At 37.5% G+C, this 19,595-nt stretch overlaps 1 protein-coding gene across 2 annotated transcripts in view; it reads right to left on the bottom strand.

Moving 5' to 3' along the window:
• Positions 1-19,595, bottom strand: part of MTREX (Mtr4 exosome RNA helicase) — a gene marked incomplete at its 3' end in the record, with an annotated part of 42,646 nt that overhangs the window by 12,921 nt on the left and 10,130 nt on the right. For both annotated transcript variants that reach the window (XM_081940527.1, XM_081940528.1), the window contains exons 10-19: positions 18,770-18,872; positions 18,517-18,648; positions 17,721-17,800; positions 16,786-16,896; positions 15,865-15,966; positions 14,246-14,371; positions 8,068-8,218; positions 6,498-6,670; positions 4,945-5,013; positions 284-412 (exon numbers count right to left, since the gene is read on the bottom strand). In XM_081940527.1, coding sequence (XP_081796653.1) covers positions 284-412; positions 4,945-5,013; positions 6,498-6,670; positions 8,068-8,218; positions 14,246-14,371; positions 15,865-15,966; positions 16,786-16,896; positions 17,721-17,800; positions 18,517-18,648; positions 18,770-18,872 — 1,176 coding nt within the window. The remainder of the gene's footprint in view (positions 1-283; positions 413-4,944; positions 5,014-6,497; positions 6,671-8,067; positions 8,219-14,245; positions 14,372-15,864; positions 15,967-16,785; positions 16,897-17,720; positions 17,801-18,516; positions 18,649-18,769; positions 18,873-19,595) is intronic.

Here is a 19,595-nt window from a genome sequence, read left to right as displayed (position 1 = left end):
ATACAAACTCTATTTTCATTAAGAAGAAGAAGATGTAATATATAAAAAGTATATATACTGTATATAAAAGTAGGTAAATATGTAAAATATCATAAAAATGTATAGATAAGATGACATAAGGATTGTAATATATGGTAAAGAGAGGAAAACATACATAGATACGACGATGTAACATTGTACAAACTGTTGATATAAAGATTGTAATATGTGATAAAAAGACAAAAACAATAAAAAATTATTACACAAAAAAAAAAAAAAGAAGAAGAAGAAGATGGCCCATCACCTGCATCTCCCCTTTTTCGTCAGGTTTTGCGGGCTTTGCGGCTTCAGTTGCAGAATTTTTCAAGCTCTCTTTACTACAGTGTAGGAGGACTTCAGCAACATAGAGGGGATCCAGTTCACCAGAATTAAGCTGCGGGATTAGAAAAAGATCAGAAAAAGCATGGAGCTGCTCTTCAATACTAAGCAAATACAAAATCATCATGCTCCCTGTAACATAGTGGTTCTTTAGGAGGGTAAAAAGTAACACATCCTACATTAGGAGTGTCAAACTTGCAGCATCATGTTGCCGCCACGTGACGTATCACGTTTTCCCCTTTGCAGAGCTGGGATGGGCGTGGCCTGTGTGTGACACATTCCGGCCTGCAGGCTGCCAGTTTGACACCCCTGTCCTACATGAACAATATATACATACAATACAATACAATACAATACAATACAATAGCAGAGTTGGAAGGAACCTTGGAGGTCTTCTAGTCCAACCCCCTGCCTAGGCAGGAAACCCTATACTGTTTCAGATGTTGGCTATCCAACATCTTAAAAACTTCCAGTGTTGGGGCATTCACAACCTCTGGAGGCAAGCTGTTCCACTGATTAATTGTTCTAACTATCAGGAAATTTCTCCTCAGTTCTAAGTTGCTTCTCTCCTTGATTAGTTTCCACCCATTGCTTCTTGTTCTACCCTCAGGTGCCTTGGAAAATAGTTTGACTCCCTCTTCCTTGTGGCAACCCCTGAGATATTGGAACACTGCTATCATGTCTCCCCTAGTCCTTCTTTTCATTAAACTAGACATACCCAGTTCCTGCAACCGTTCTTCATATGCTTTAGTCTCCAGTCCCCTAATTATCTTTGTTGCTCTTCTCTGCACTCTTTCTACAGTCTCTACATCTTTTCTACATTGTGGCGACCAAAACTGAATGCAGTATTCCAAGTGTGGCCTTACCAAGGCATTATAAAGTGGTATTAACTCTTCACGTGATCTTGATTCTATCCCTCTATTTATGTAGCCTAGAACTGTGTTGGCTTTTTGGCAGCTGCTGCACACTGCTGGCTCATATTTAAATGGTTGTCCACTCGGACTCCAAGATCCCTCTCATAGTTACTACTATTGAGCAAGGTACCACCTATACTGTATCCGCGCATTTCATTTTTGTTGCCTAAATGTAGAACCTTACTCTTTTCACCATTGAATTTCATTTTATTAGATAGTGCCCAATGTTCAAGTTTGTCAAGATCCTTCTGTATCTTAAGCCTATCTTCTGGAGTATTGGCTATTCCTGCCACCTTGGTGTCATCTGCAAATTTGATGAGTTCCCCATTTATTCCCTCATCCAAATCATTGATGAAGATGTTGAAGAGTACTGGGCCTAAAACAGAGCCTTGGGGTACTCCACTGCATACTTCCCTCCATGTAGATGCAGCTCCGTTGAGGACTACATGTTGAGTGCGGTTGGTCAGCCAGTTACGAATCCATCTGGTGGTGATGCTGTCTAACCCACATTCTTCTACTTTATCTAGTAGTAGGTTATGGTCTACCTTATCAAATGCCTTACTGAAGTCCAAGTAAACTATATCGATGGCATTCCTCTACATATTGTATTTCCCTTTAAAATGAAACCGTTTTTGCACAATTACAAAAGTTTAAGTTGAATTTCACTGGTTTCAGCAAAGGGCAGGAGCTTGATTTTTAAGATATAAATATGGCTTTGCTCTCTAAAAATCAAAGAGTAAGAATTCTTGGCTTCTTAAAAATCTTTTCTATAATTCATAGTTGTTCAGACTATACAACATGTGATATTTCTCCTTCCATCATTCTTCTGGTAAAAGGGAGGATTTATCCAAAGTAGGAAGGAAACTAAGACTTACTCTTAAGTTATATCCAGAATTTGATGAAAGATGTGCTATTTCCAATTAATAATAATGTCACTATTAAATTTGCAATTGAAACAATTGTCATATAGTTTAATTAGATTTTTAATAACCAGCAAGAGTCAGCAGCAAAATGTACCCTTAATTTTAAAAAATGTAATGCCCTAGAACACATTCCTAGCCTAGGGATTGTTTCCATATTGCAACTGAACTATGCTTATATATTTTTCTCTTTGTTATTCCAAGTTTCCACATTTCTATAACTGAATTTTGTCCTAAAATAACTTTTGTTGCTACTGTTAGCTGAGAGTCAGGAATACATTTTCGTATTTCTAAGTCTCAGATACCCGATTAGTCAAGATGGGAAACAGAATGCTCAACTAGATAAGATTTTGGACTGATCCAGGAGAGATCTTATGTCTTCATAAATAATTAGGAAATTTGTCATAAAACAGTATTTTTCTACTATACCATTAACACACAATTCTTACCAGTTGGATAAAAGAGCACTAAGGATACTAAAAGCCTTAACGGAACAAAGTGCTTTTAAGATAAAATTCTTCAATTTGTAAGGAACTACTAATTCTTTGTGATAGTATATATTTTGATAATAGCCAAATTAGATGATAGGATCGAAATAGCAAGTTTTATGACAATCATGGCCTACTAAGATTAAAAGATTTGAATAAGAAAGCAGAGTACTTAAAAAAAGACTTTTGGAAGACAAAATCTGTACAGATTTCATATTTTATCATAGGTTTCTATGAAACATCCAGATATAACCAGAAACATGTTTTGTTTTATTGTTATATTACCAAATAATCAAAGTATTTATTCATAAAAATAGCTGTGAATGAGACCATCCTATTCCATTCAAGATACACATAGCAGCTGTTTTAATTTTGATTTCAAAACCTGTGCGTTTACTCATGTTATCTCTGCATTCAAAATTCAGTCCATATGTGCAAAAGCAGCTACACGCCAACTACTTTTGATTGCTGTTTACCCCAACCTTGGAGCAGGCTAACATATGCTTCAAATACTCTATGGGAACACGAAGAAGCCAGTATTGGATCACACCATTGCTGTCTGTTGCATTCTCAATGGGAAGCAAAGTACGGTATTATTATTATTATTATTAAGTCATTTAAAATACCCCCAAAGGAGTCTATCACTTTTTATTACAATAGATGCTGTGCAAAGGCTAAAAGCAAATAATTCAATGCAAAGTAGCTACTTTTATTTCATTACAGCATAGAAACATGGATTTTCCACTGGATCTTGTACCTTTGTTAATTCTTTCCCAAACACTCTGAATTTTAATCTTCCCAAAAGGCAAAAAAAAAAAAAAAAGGATTTGTAGTACTTTTAATAGTTCTTTGCATAGTCAAAGGTACTCTTCGTAAGTACCATCCAAAACAGCTAATGTGAACAGAGTTGTAACCTTATGTAATCAGCTAACTGAACTGTTAACAAATTTGTGTTAGGGTTATAAATACTCCATTAATAAAATAAGATGCAGTTAGGGATCTGTATCATATTTTACATTCAGACAATTCCTTGCACAGACAGCCAATTCAAGCAATCTGTCTCCAGTCCAAAGCACATGTCTTCCACTCAGATACAGTACATGTATGTTTAGGACCCGGGACATGCGTATTGTGGTCACTGAGACAGGAAGGAAAAACAACAAATTTGGTGGCAGGAAAGAAAAGGCAAGGGGAAACAAGATGCTGGGGTGGGTGGGAAGGTATAAGCAAGTTAGAGGATGATGTGCTTGAATTCAAGTGAAACAGGAAAAGGTAAGAAAATGCTGGGAAGATGAAGCACAGGTGGGGTGGCCCATCTGGGTTATGCCATGCTTCAATGCAAGTACATCAAGAAAGGAAAGGAAGACAGAGGAATGACCAATGAGTAGCCTGGTGCAATGACTATGTGGAGAAGAGGAAAGGGGTGAAGCCCCAGAGTCCTTCTTGCCCTACCTGCCCCTCATAATTTGCCTGGAATTTGTTTCAGTCAAACCTGAGGACCACTAAGAGACTATTGCTTTCCATTTGGTCATACGGTGACCTTCCAAAACAGGTCCAACCTACCTTCACATTCATACAATAGAGCAGGGGTGCTAAACACAAGGCCCGCGGGCTGGATCCGGCCTGTGGGGCCATCCTGGAAAATGTAAGGGGCCAGCCCGTGTTGCTTCAGTTCGGTCTACCCAATACGAAGAGGAAAAATGCCAGCAGTTTGGGGATTGGCATCAAGCTGGCCACACCCACCCAGTCAGCCACGCTCAGTGAGTGGCATCAAGCTGGCCATGCCCACCTAGATCAACCACAGCCCTGATGCGGCCCTCAATGAAATTGAGTTTGACACCCCTGCTCTAGAGGCATGTAAATGAGGGACTTGACTTTCATATTTGTGTGTCTGAATAAATCTGCTCATATAGTAATATGATTTTCCTCAGGTAATCAACTGAATATAATATAGTCTTTTTTTTACTTCAATTATTACCTGATAATCAGAAATACCAATAGTCAGGATCAAGAAATTATTGAAGATAATTTTTCTAATTGAAGAAAAAAATATAGCTGTAATGCACACACGAGTTTGTGTTACTTGCTTGCTGGTGAAGATGCAGGATTGGGCTTTCAACTGAATATGGCTTCTGCAAGAAATTAGCCTTTTCTGTACAGTTCCTAATAAAAATGATCATCTCCTTATGAACTAATGTCTGGTTTTATATTTTTTCTGGTCAGGGATATATTTATTCAAGATTGAGGAAAATCATTTTCTCTTACCTTCACATTGGATTTCTTGGAAAAATTAACCACCACTCCCCAACCAAAGTCATCATCTTCATTTTTCACCTAAGAACATTCAGATATTAAACTTGTATATTATTTTGTATAAGGGAATGTTTTTTATAAAGTAGTTAGATAAAATAATGCTTACAAAAGAGAATTGGAAAAGACATATTTTGTGTTGTGAAAATAAAATAAGAAATAAAAAATATAATGAAAACATAAGAGTAATAACAAAACTTTAAAACAATTTAAATTTAAGAGTTGTTTCTTCATGCATTTCTAATAGTATGGAGGGGACAGGAGTGAAGTCAGAATACTTCTATCTAACCACATCTAAGTGGATTGTACTGGAATCCACATCTAAGTGGATTGTACAGGGAAGGGAAAAAGAAGAGCTGCTGAACACTTTTTTGCCAAATATTCCTATAAGATGATTTTTAAATCAGTGTTTCTCAACTTTAGCATCTCTAAGTTGTGCAGACTTCAACTCCCACAATTCTATGCTGTTTGGGGAATTCTGGGAATTGAAGTTCATACAATATAAACTGGCAAAGTTGAGAAACACTGCTCTAAAGGATTACCATGGACTGCATGCTAGAAGTATTCCAAGATAGGGGAGCAGTAGTGCTGAATGAGAGATGACTTATGGGCACAGTGGTCTCAGTGAGATGAAATGCTTGGTGGGTAGGCTTGGTGTATGGTTCAGGTGAAATTTGGTGGTTATGTATGGAGAGTGTGAGATGTTCCTATATTAGAGAGTGCAGGGGACCCAATTTGTGTGATCTTAGGTATGATGAGAACATGAGATGAGAAGTTACTTTAGAGCCAGAGGACCTAGATGACTTTGGCTCAGTCCTTCTGAAGCACAAATATACTTCTCAGTATCTTCTCAGTTGATACTTTGGATTACATCCTCCTCCCTAAATTTCCAGTCATAATTTATAAACAATATTAAAAAGTACTGGTTTTTATTATCAGAAGATGACTAGCTAAACTGAAATATATCAAATCACCTATTAGAAAACTGAAAACAAATAAAACAAGTATCATATTCTCCAGAACAGCCTAGTAAAATATTAAAAGCATTAAAATAATAATATTATATCAGGAAAATGTCTTCACAAATACTAATATTAAAAGTTATTCAATTACTGTTAATAGAAATGGGTCTCTAAAATATTTTCCAATGTACAATAAAAACACATACTTTGGGTAGATTTGCTATGCTGGATTTCTGATGTTTTGGTTTTTTTTATTGTTACTAAATATAAATTTATTTTAATGGAATCGCATTTTAAATTAACTGTCCGAATTGTGAGAATGTTTAGTCATGTCTAACTTCCGTTCTGAATAGTCTAATATGTTTCCTGTAACTATGATGGATCTAAGCCATATACTGAATGATTGGTAATTAAGGGTTAAAGTTACAAACTTAGTTGCTAAATATATGAAATCACTATGTTGAAGAACAACGGTATTTAAAACTTGCCTCCGTTTTTCGAAAGTACACATTTTAAAAATGCAAACGATTACTATTAGTAACTTACTTTTACTAGTCTTCCAGGTTGTAAAAATGGCAAGCAGTACTTTGGTTTATGAATATATTCCTCTATTTCTTTACCCAGTTTAGCAAGTTGCTGTCTAATTTTATAATAGATGATCACATTTTCTTCATTTGGAATTTCAATCTCATTATACTGCTGTTCCAAATTATTAACTTCTGCAAATACATATTGTAAAAAAAAAGGTGTTATATCAAGGACCCAATATTGTAATGAATGACTCTGATTTCCCCCAGAAAAAGGACACTATCTACTCATAGAAAAATATCTGCAGGGCTTAGAGACTTTGTTATCTCTCCCATGTCCTTCTCAACATGTCCCAGAACATTAGGAATCTCATAGGGAGCAATGTGTTTTATGTTGGCTTAACTGCCAAGGGAGGACAGAACAGGGTTTATGTTAATGAGAATGTGGTTATCCTCTATTCTTATTTTTAAAGACCAATTTGCAAATTATATTATTAAAATCTTCATGATAGTAACATTTATTTGTTTTAATACAACAGGATGCAGAGAACATTGGTATATTTGTCCAAAATGTTCAGGAGAGTTAGTGGTAAATTTCAACTTGTTGGTATGCCTTAAAAGGCCTAAGAATATTAATTCTTATATTTTTAAAACAGCAAAATCCGATGAATTTTAACCTGAAGTTCTGCTCAAAGGGTCTCAATTAGGAGATTCCAAGCATATAATAGGGGAACATGTGACTCTTATGTATTGCTGAAATACTGCTGTGCTAGAGCTCTTTCCTAGAAGTTTCATGCCCGCATATCAGAGTAGGCTGTTTAATGGCCAGACTCTGTAAGATAATATTACCATTATTTTATCTGAAACTATAAAGCAAACAGGCTGTCCTATTATTTCAGCTACAGCAATTTTCCCCAGATACAATAATAAACCCTCTGATCACATTATCTTAGTGGACAAAGTACGATTATTTGTGCAACTAATTCTGCAGACCCCAAGAGATTTTTTTTTAAAAAAATTAAAAATGTATACGACACAATATAATCATTCAGAGTGGTTCACAAATTACACTAAAAATGCACATATAAAAAAAACTGAATAAAACAAAGCAAGCAAAATGCACAAAAGCAAAAATTACTGGAAAAAGTATGCATATTAGACCTTCTGACTTGGAGAGACCTGTATAATTAAGAAGAGGCCTTGCTTTGTTCCAGTAGAAGTTTATTCAGTTATGTGGGTCTTTGTCATAGGCTGAGCTGAATTGGTTGTTATTAAACAAATCCATGGGGAGACCCATAAATGGTGCTCTAAATGTGTGGGATAGACTGTAGGGTTGCTCCCAACCTCAAAAACCTGCATGGAAAATCTACTTTGAAACAGTGGATCATCTGTGGTTTAACATTTATGTTTTATTCAAAGAAAGGAAATAAGAAACTACTGAGTATTCTCCAGCTCTGTGGGAACAGCCATTGTGCTAAATTGCGGTTTTGTAATAGGATAACAATTGCAGCAAAGAACACTGTGGAAGTAAACACTTTAGGATAATTGTACATCAACTTTCAAACTATTAGGTATTGTGCAAAACTTACTTTCAACTACTCCTGGAATAGCTCTGTAATGCTGGAACTGGTAAAAAGATTTTTCTAACATATATTCTGGATTTATTTCTTCTACACGCAGCAAATTGAGTACCATGTTGTAGGTCAAATGGAAAGCGCTGTTTAAAGGGTCAGCAGATCCCTAGAAAGAAAAATAAGATTAGCTAAATTAGATAGCATAAGGAATTAGAATCATGAAAGATTTTATCTAAGGACAGAAGTTATCTCCCTATTTTAAATACCGTATTTTTCGGAGTATAAGACACATAGGAGTATAAGATGCACCAAGAGTTTGAAGAGGCAAATAAAAAAAAAGTTTTTGCACTCTGAAAACCTCCCCAAAACTGCCTTTTTTTCGTGGAAACGGTCCCGTTTCCCCCCGATAAAAGGCATGAATAGCCTTTAGGAGGCTTGTAGAGTGCTCCTGGGGCATGGGGGCCAAAAATGAGCAAAAAACAGCCTGTTTTGAGAAAACGGGCCTGTTTTTTTGCCAAAAAAAGGGCATGATAGCCTTTAGGAGGCTTATAGAGTGCTCCTGGGGGCTGGAGCAGCAAAATTGAGCAAAAAAAGGGCATTTCTTGCTCATTTCTGCCCTCCCCAGCCCCCAAGTGTTCTCTGAAAGCCTCCTAAAAGCTATGCACAGCCATTTTGGTGAAGGAGGTGGGGTTTTGGGAGGCAAAATATGCTGTATTCAGTGTATAAGATGCACCCAGATTTTCAGCCTCTTTTTTGAGGGAAAAAGGTGCGTCTTATATTCCAAAAATACAGTAATGCCTGTATTTGAATACAACTTGTGCCTAGTAAGAACTCTGCCAAACATTTCAGATGTCATATAATTCCAAAGTAGGTCTAATAGGCAAACCTGCATACATAGGGAATTCTCTCAACATGGAAGATGAAAATTCCATAGATTCCCATCTCTCTCTCTAACCCTCCCAACAATGACACAAACCATAAGTTTGGCAAACATGTTGATTTAAAAAAAACATAACAAATTATTTTTGCTATTATTACTGAAAGCCATCATTACTATATTCCTCAGTCTATTTGTTCTAGCAGACAAGATTTTTTGTTTGTTTAGAATCTTTAGGAGATAGTAGAAAGTAATTACCTTAGTGACAGTGGGGTTGTCTCTTTGGGCAGCTGAAGTACCAATGGCTCAGAAGGGAAAAGCATGATGACTTAGAGCAGGGGTGTCCAAACTTGGGAACTTTAAGACTTGTGGACTTCAACTCCCAGAATTCCCCAGCCAGCCAAGCTGGCTGGGGAATTCCTGGAGTTGAAGTCCACAAGTCTTAAAGTTCCCAAGTTTGGACACCCCTGACTTAGAGCCACTTTCTCTTTAGGAACCTGTACCTAAATTTCTATTGGTAGGTTGTAGTGCTTGCAGGCTCTCCAGTACTGAACAGGCAATCTATACAGCCTAACACATAAGCAATCACTGTTTTAAAGATACGAGAGGAAAGTACCATCTTGCCTGGCCCCTACAAAGCCTCTTAGAAGGAGCTGCCTCAAAAATGTCACACACCATTACTCATATCTAGAGGTTAGGGGTGGATGAGGATTCTCAAAGTTATATTTTCTCTGATGGCTCTATTTTTTCTAAGCAGCTAAATGCAGAGAAGAATTATTGGAGGAGGGGGAAATGGCTCTTACGGTTCCTACAACATTATTGTCACACAACCACTTTAGCTTTCTAAGGCCCATACAATTCAAGCCACGAACCACTTCCTAACATTTTTACATTTTGCCTCAAGCCCTATCAGAGGTTTTAATGGTTTTGTCAGGAAATATGTACCATCTTTCTTAGACTGGAAACCATGAGCTGAAAGGAAATCCCAGTGACAGATGCAATGACATTCTTTTAAATAAGATGTACATGGTCAATGCTTTAGCAAGACAACAGAACCCATCTCCCAAGCTGTGTCAACTTATGGTCCAAACAACTCCTACAGCAATTTCCCAGATATCTGGTGTCAGTCCATCAGGATGTTAACAAATTGTATATGGTCACAGGTTTTAGACCAGACTCAATGCATTTCTTGGCCCATGAAAGAGCACCTCTGTCACATTCAGACTCCAATGGCAGAAATTAAAGGCAGATGTTACGCTCCGATAGTAGAGAACCATCCAGGAAGAAAGATTCATGTGAATCATTCATTAGCTTTATTGCCAACAGGGTATCAAACGTATACACAGAATCTTGAAAACTGAGTAAGCCAAAATCCTAGCACTCATTTATTAAGGAATTCATTGACAGGGCATCTGAAAGGCATGTGAATCCCCTTTTGCCAGAATCCAAAACGTTAAAGGCTAGTTATCATTTTCCAGATAAGACTGACCCTGAAAACACATCTGCTTATTGTTAAGTATGTTTTGAAATACGGCCATTTCTTTTCCAGTCCCAGAATCATTTCCAGAGATTATCTTTATAGCAGCTATGTTAGATGAAGTCCTGGTCAAAACTAAAGTAAAACAGAGAGGCTTCCTGTCAGGATCAAGCTGCCAGTGGAAACAGCAACAGGCGCAGCAGCTGCCCAGGAACTATCATTTTTCTGTCACATACTATGTTGACCTAAAGCAGAAGTGGGGAACTGTGGCTCCTTTATGACTTCTGGACTTCAACTCCCAGAATTCCTGTGCCATGCTGGCTCTGGAATTCTGGGAGTTGAAGTCCTCAAGTCATAAAGGACCCATCGTTTCCCACCCTGGTTAAAGCATTAATTTTTGAACATCCAATAATATGGAGACATCTTTCTCTATTTTCCTAGCACTAGATCCTCAACATATGTTTTTTAAAAAGGTGCTCTGTGTAGATAGATCTGCTCTTGAAGCAAAAATTGTGAGAATTGATCAGATCAGTGTCAAACAACAAATATAACACACCTGATCAACTGGTCCATAACACAGAGTTTTCTGGACCTTGGTTCACTCAAGCATCCACAATAAGAACATCCAAAAATCCAACATGAGGAGCTTAAGACCCTCTGCAATCCTTTAAATGGCAAATTCTCAAGAACCTGACGAGTGATTCTCAAAAGTGTTTTCCTGAAATACCAGAGATCTCTAGAAATCCACCAAGTGGCTCACCTCAGACACCCTATATTAATAGGGCATAGACTGTTCCCTAACTGTGCAAAGGATCAGTTGGCAAGAGTCTGCTTACCATTTCAGTGCTCATGGTAACAAGTCAGATAAATTCCTAATTTTATCTAACTTGCCCATATAACACTGAATCCTTAAAGGCACACTAAATATCTCTACAATTCCACTATAGACAAAGGAAGCGATCACAGACATGCTGCTTTTCATTCTTGAAATTCTCAATATTTTGCAAGATGCTTTCTTAACATATAAAATTAGCTGTCTGGGATTTATTTTTATTTTTTTTACAAAATGGTTTAAAGAAAACCATCAGAACACTAAATACTGTACCACTGCTGAATGCCAAGTCATCCTCTCCTGCCAGGTATTTCATGCCAGACTCTGGCTGGCAGGTCACATCCTTTGACAAACTGAGGTCTGTTAAGTTTTTCAAAGCCTGCCCACACATGCAATGTTTGGAAACATATGCAGATGAGTTAATGTAAAACCAGGCAAACCTGCAATTAGGTCTGGGAGTTCAGCTGATGTTTATACATGGAGCCTCTACAGTAGCACAGATTCCAGCTAATTTGGAGACTTGTGCCTTCATCTTGCAGTAAATGGGCCAGAGGATGACTTTCAACGACAAATTAACCAGAAGGATAAATGTAAAATGTGGCCTCTTCTTCAGGAACAAAATAAACAGTAAAACACGAAGTAAAACAAAATGTGAATGCATCACAAAACTTCCTTAGCGTTTTTCATCAAGACCAGCAACTATCTGTCTGAATATCTGTTGCAACAGCACTGAGGACAGCATTACCAACTGTGATCTGAAGGGATCACACAGCGACTTCTAATTCTCTGTTTCAGGATCATTATAATGTGATCTAGTACGTTTAGGATCCTAGCATACATTCCCAATTAGAGAGATACTTTTCTGAACTACAGCATGTTTTTATAATAATAAATATGCAAAAAAAAATGCAAACAGTTGGGCCCAGGAATGCAATTAAAAGTCAGCTGGTACTTGTACAAATTTTCCAGATTATTAAAGAAATAATGAAAACCATGCTCCTTTTGCCAAATTCTGGAACTCCGAATTATGTGCCTTATCAGGAAATTAGCCTTGAAAATTAGCTTTTGAGTTGACCTTCCTTGAAACAAACCTTATTAGGGAAAAATAATGCTCTAGTGCCGTGATGGCGAACCTATGGCACGCGTGCCACAAGTGGCACGCGGAGCCATTTGTCAGGGCACGCGAGGCGCTGGCCAGCTGAGTTCACCATTTTTAAAAGCTATTTTTCGCCTTCCCCAGGCTCCAGAGGCTTTATAGGAGCCTGGGGAGGGCGAAAAGAGCCTCCCCCGCCCCACCGGAGCGGAATGCTTCGGAATGCTTAAAACCACCCTCCAAGCAAACCGGAAGTCACTTCCCGGTTGCTCAGAGGGTCGTTTTAAGCGTTCCGAAGGCTTCAGGGACCGTCCGAGGCTTCCCTGATGCCTTCGGAGCGCTTAAAACCACCCTCCGAGCAACCCGGAAGTCACTTCCGGTTTGCTCGGAGGGTGGTTTTAAGCGCTCCGAAGGCTTCAGGGAAGCCTCCGGACAATCCCTGAAGCCTCCGGAGGGCCTCCGGGGGGTCGGGGGAGGCTCTTTTCGCCCTCCCCAGGCTCCTATAAAGCCCCTGGAGCCTGGGGAGGGCAAAAAAAACCATGTAAAAATGGGGGGGGGGGTTCGTGCGTTGCATTATGGGTGTGGCACGCCCGCACTCGACCCCCCTGCGCTCCCCCGACTTATGGCACGGGAGCAAAAAAAGGTTCGCCATCACTGCTCTAGTGGCTAGTACTAAAATATCTAAGCTATAACTAAAACATTACATTATAATACAGGACAAAGTATTGGCAGAATACCATGCTCTTCAGCTATCATAGCCAAGAATATACTTTATGTTAATACCAAAATGAATTACTATCACTGCATGTTTCTATATGCACTGTCACTGTATGTTAAAGGACAGTATGCCATTCATTCACATGAGAATAAAAAATATTACAAGGTCTACTCAGTAGTTTAAACATAATTATTATTTTAGGCTTACAGCAACAGCATATCTATTGGCATTGTGAAATGAATCATCTATTTTAGGTCCTTGTATCCAATAAAATAATTAATGAATTTATCTTTTCTTTTCTGGTGGGAATGACAGGCCAGTATTGAATGTATATGTGATAAGCTATATATTTCCCAGTTTCATCAAGGTGTGCATCCTATATCTGTTGCAATCAAAGAGACAATGGACATCAAGAGAAATGGCAAGCTTATAGAAAAGAAAGAGGATGGCAGTTTTAATTATGAACTGCCTGTTCTGCATATGATGAATGCATATTTGTGAAATAAAGGCTCTGGTTTGTTTATACTACTCCATATCCTCAATCAAAACTTCCCACAATGATCCACAAAATATGCTGTGCTATTTCGTACTATTTTAAATAAAAGGAATAATCCAAGTTATTTGATTTAAAAAATCACCTTAACTATGCGTTCAGTTCATTGGAATGTATTCTATTAACCTACACACACAACTCAGCATTTTCAGTTCATGCAATATGACATGCCAATCAGTAACTGCTAACAAATATCTGATTGTTTGAAACCTAGAGTGCCTCAGTTTAAAAACAAAGCTGTAATAACTTACATATTGATCACAAGTCATGAAGTATACTTGAACTGGGCCAAAAGAGAGACAAAATGGAACTTAGAACATCTTTGATAGAAACTTTAAAATTTGAATGCAATCAGTACTAATGCAAATGAGCATGCTGCATGGTAAAATTCTAGGGATGCCAAATCAGAGCAGATCTTAACCCACAAATGCAATCCATATTGTTCTGACTTAAATAGGCCTGGCCTGTATCCATAGCAAGATAAATTACTCCCAGTTTCAGAAAGTAAAGTTCCATAAAAATAAAAGCTATTCCTGAATTACTTCAGACCATACCAGAGCATTCCAGAAATGTATTCGGCTATTTTGCATTTAATTATGTTTCTCACACATTTTCAGAACTTTCTAATCAGACATCAAAATACCTTTAGAAGCTGTTTTCCAATTGTTGGACTCATCTTTTCATCCACCATTAAAATGACTATTCCTCGATCATCCATGCCTCGGCGGCCAGCACGGCCAGACATCTGAATGTATTCGCCTGAGGAAATCTGAAAATATAAAGAAATTAAGACAAAATACCAGTGCACCCTCTACCACTATCAATATATTATATCTAACACAATATAGTAAAATAATTCACATCTTAAGTCTACACTGTATAGTTTCTCTCTCAAACTCTTCTAATTAGAGCTGGACAGATGAGTCCATCTTCTGGTGAACAATAAGACGCTATCCAGTAAATCTGGCTATTGGAAGCACAGCAACACTGTAATACAGGATATTCCCAGGGTGAGTGACAGCAGGTTTTACAATACTGTGGCCAAAAGCCACATCTGTGGAGATGAACATAGCTACTTAAAACTAGATGGCTCCATCCAGATGATTGCCTCATAATGCCTATTTAACAGCATTTATGCTGCTCTGGTGGTTAACTGAGCATCTTTCCTTATCAAAGTATTGTGATGATACATAGAGGTTGTCTCTGGATGTCCCCATGTTTTCTGCAACAAAATATTACTCCTCTCCCTTTATTGTATGTTTGGGATAGATTCTTAGAGCCTCTGCACAGTTAGGTTTCTAACAAGGCTATCTTCTAGGATGGACTGGACTCATTGGGAAGCATTATTTTGTGCATGAAACAGGGAACTGGTCTTATTATCATAAACTCCAATGGAAATTGCACTCATCTTCTCTAAGAGTGCCAGAAGCTACTCAATTCTACTTGCTGAGATTAAGGCAGCAATCCAGGTAAGAATATTGATCAATACCTGAAGGGAGTGTTTCTTAAGATTGTGAGTACCAAGCTGGAGGTCATATAAGGGAACAATAAATAGCCTGAGGTAAAAGTGTCACAACCCTGAGTACGTGGGTCTACCCATCTATGCAGCATATTTTCAACTGATCCTTTCACCAGCCTGCCTTTAGGAAATCCAAGAAGTGAGAGATTCCTGACACTGGAGTCACACCTTTCAAAGTTCAAAGTTGTTTTATCAATCAATAAAACCAGTTGCCCTGAGGTCAGGTTGATCAAATGGACTTGTGCATAAAAAAAGTGAAAGATAAACAAGTCCACAGAAAGCAAATATAGGGAGATACATGTTACTGTCTGTGAACAAAGGAAAACAATTCAGTACCAAATTATCCTGTCCCCCAGCTTACACCTTCTGATTGCATTGGATTGCAATTTCTGTAACTCCTACTATGCATATTCATTGGTACTGGCTGGTTGATGGCTAATTCCAACACATTTCAAGATTCTTAAATTAACAATTAACAGTGAATGATAGGTATACTTCATTCTGGTATTTTATAAGGTCTCCCTGCTTTTCTAATATGGACGCATGATTGCATGTTTACTAGATGTGAATAAAACTGAGAATATTCCAGATTTGGGATAGATAAATTTCAACAACCCCTGTGCACAGAACATATATATTCCAGGTCTACCCCATATCAATACGCATGGTCTGTATCCTGACAGGACACATCCATGCAAACGACAGTTCACACAGATCATGTTTCCCCACTTCCCAATGCTTACCCATCGAAAATCTTTCCCATCGTACTTCCGGGCACTTGTAAACAACACGGTCCTTGCTGGCATATTTATTCCCATAGCAAAAGTCTCTGTAGCAAATAAGGCCTAAGTGAAGGTAGCAATGTATTTTTAAAAATCATTACCACATACTAAGGTAACCAGATTCAACTGCATAGTTTAAAGTCATAAGTAAGAAAAAAGCAGATAACTAACAAATTCTCAATGTACAATTAATTTCCACAGTATAAGGCAAAAGTATAGGGTCCCCTCGCATGCTGTTACCTTCCCACCGAAGGTGGTTCCTATTTTTCTACTTGTATTTTTACATGCTTTTGAACTGCTAGGTTGGCAGAAGCTGGGACAAGTAACGGGAGCTCAAACCACCAAACTGCCGAACTTTCTGATTGACAAGCTTAGCGTCTTAGCCACTGGGCCACCGCATTCCATAGTATAGGCCTGAACTAAAAGGTATTTGTTATTCTTTATTAGTCAGATGTCTCTGTATTAAACACACAGATGTACACACTTGGCGTTCAGCACTCTTTCATTAATGAGTTTCTTGTATGAGAAGGTAATTAGTAAGTGAACTCCTCTATACTTTCAAAAATATTCAAGGTGGACAAAGCTGTCATACATTACCTGAATGCCATATGTTTTAGTAGGAAGCTCATCAAAAGACCCCAAAATACTGGGTCTTCACCTCTACTCAGCCACTATTCATTATTTTGAACCACTTTAAAATTTTATTTGAAAAACCAGACTCATTAAGTTCAGGTATAATGTTGAGACTATATGACTATATCATAAAACCCAGCACAACACAATAAAAAATTGATTTTTCTGACCAAATTTAGATGTGAAAATGTGTACAGAGACTCACATACTGAAAATGGTGTATTACAGTAAAAGGTTGAAAGTACATACTTTTATCAGCCCTTCAGAGAAAAGAATTTCGATGGTTTCCTTCAAAATAGGAAGTAAGCCCCCGTGATGGATTCCAATACCACGTTTTAAAAGTGGAAGCACGTGTTCAACCTGTATGTCCAAAAACAAGAGATGAATCTTATTCCATATTTCACTCATTTAGCACTAGGATTAAAACAGATGTGGAAAATTACTTCGTGGTGGCAATATCACAGATATTCAAATACTAATATACTCATCTCAAAAGAAACAAGAAGGCTCTAATGTTTGATTTCCCCAATTGATTCTTCTGTTAAAGCCATCAAATATACAAAAGCCAAATCTTAAAAGACTGGAGTGTTCAAAAGGTAAAACTAACATTGTAACAAGTCCAATTGACATACGGAAGTTTCAGAAAAATCTAACATGTTAGAAGAAAATAAACAGAAGGGCACAGAAATGTGTCCTTACATCTACAGAAGGCCCTTTGATCAGGTTGAAATCAGGGAGAAGGCGAGAAGGGAAAGCATTTTTGTTAATTAGGGCAAAGCACTCAAACAGGAATTTTGCAAAGGTTACAGAAGAGTAGCACTAGCATTAACAAAATATTAAAACAGACATCACTTGTGGAGGGCTCAGTGCAGCTGCTTGCACGACTTTTTCTCCATTTGTCTCAGCATGTATTCGCATGCAGTTCCAACAATTCCATTAGTGTTGTTGGAATTCAACTATCCTCAGCCCATTCATGTACAGGTAGTCCTCACTAAGTGACTGCTCAAAGTGGCAACATACCTTCTTCCAAGAGCTACTTATGGCAATAGGAGTAATTAGGTATGTTTGCTGTCTTACATTATTTGTAAAATAATTATAAAAATAATAAAGGTGGAGAGCAAAGAACTTTTAAAAAGGCATTGGTCCTATGTTGCTACATAACTCATGTATCCTTAAGCACTCACTTGTGGGAGCTTCTTGTCTTCATCAGATAAACAATCGATTGCATTGTTAAACACTTCCTCAACCATCCTTTTTTCTTCATCTGAAAGACAAAAGGATATGAACAAATCTTTTTCCTTACTCCTCAGAACAGCCATGTTTATAACCAAAATCTAACAAGAAATTTGTTAAAAAGATACACTAAAAATAAATTAACTGAGATATTAAGCATATATTGAATAAGCTGATAATAAGTTTCTTCTCACTATAATGGACAGATATTTTTCTGGGTGGGTTTTTTTTTTTTTTTGCAGAGTATCTCACAACTAGTTACAGAATTTTTTTTTAAAAAGTCAAAATAAATTAAATGTAATAGTTCAAGTAAATTTGTATTCGGTAAAACTGAATTTATTAACTACATTTAAGAAAGAACTCCCTGGCCAATTGAACCTATTTTGACCGTTTCCCTCTTAAATACTACTATATATATTTATTCCTTCTCTACGTGTTGCTTATTTTAAAATATCCTCTAGATACTTGAAAACAAACTGTGATATAAAATAACCACATTCTAAATAAATGTTTTAAGAAGGTGGCCAGTATTATAAGAAATATGACACTAAGAGGGACCAAGGCAAATTTCAAAAGCAGATTTTAGTACATCGCTTGTCAAATGAAAAGGGGTAAAGAAAGTTATTGGGGGGTCCTAACTTTTTGACTAGAGACCACATATCTGTTTAGATTCTGGTCACTAAAAAAGTCAATAATCATGAAAACTGATGAAGAATTAACTAATATTTAGAAGTGAGTAGAACACACCTGTGTTGAAATCCAGTTTTGTCATCTGAAGTGCATAGGCTTCACAATCTTTCTTACTGAAACTGAATATAATTACTGGTTGGAAGTTTCTTTCCATGATCATCTTTACAATCTTAAATACGTTTGAGGGACCTATGAAGACAGCAATGCCAGCAAATATTTTAGATTTTGAAGATGAAAAGGTGGCAGTTTCTTCACTTTAACTTCAAAAACAACACCTGCAATGTAATTATCTGACAAAACTTATACCAACCTTTGGTTCCTCCTTTCCTGCCTTTCTGGTCTCCTTTGGCTAAATCACCTGCATCTCGAAGTACCTGCATGGCCGTATTAAAATTATCTTCTCTAAAATCACCCTGGAAAGCAAAAGCAAATTTTAGTTACAGGTTGCCTTCCCTTAGTGACTGCCCTATTCGGCAACCATTCAAACTTAAAAATGGTGCTAAAACATAAATCCACTGCCTGCATTTATGATCTGCCCTTGAAGGGACAGATTGAAGAGTCCTTCATTCACATGATCAATATTAAAATCGGTGTTCATTGTTCTGCCTCTGGCCTGATTTTTTTTTTCTCCCCTTGCAGAGTAGAGAGATTGGAGAGGAAGGGATTACAAATGATTAAACTCTGGGCTGCCAGCACTACCACACTGTTTTCTCTGTGTATAATCCATTATGTGCTTTTTTACTCTCTTGTAATCCCTTCTCCTCCAATGAATGTAAATACATACATTGATTCCCTTCTTCCTAATTATCCAAGCGCCAAGGTGAGTATTCCGAAGGGTGACTAGAATTGATTCAACAAAATAGTAAACATCTTAGTGTGTATAGACTTTCCATGCACTTTCTTCTTGTCTAGCACTTGCACTGATATTTACCAATAAATTAGAAAGATCTTATAAGTCAGGGGTGTCCAAACTTGGGAACTTTAAGACTTGTGGACTTCAACTCCCAGAATTCCCCAGCCAGCATGGCTGGCTGGGAAATTCTGGGAGTTGAAGTCCACAAGTCTTAAAGTTCCCAAGTTTGGACACCCCTGTTATAAGTACAAGTTTGGTCCAGTGGTTAAAGCACCATGCCAGA

The sequence above is a fragment of the Natrix helvetica genome (assembly GCF_964273705.1).
Source record: "Natrix helvetica genome assembly, chromosome: 2".
Taxonomy (NCBI): Eukaryota; Metazoa; Chordata; class Lepidosauria; order Squamata; family Natricidae; genus Natrix; species Natrix helvetica.
Note: the sequence above shows the minus strand (reverse complement) of the source record. Positions and strands in the feature narration are given on the sequence as shown.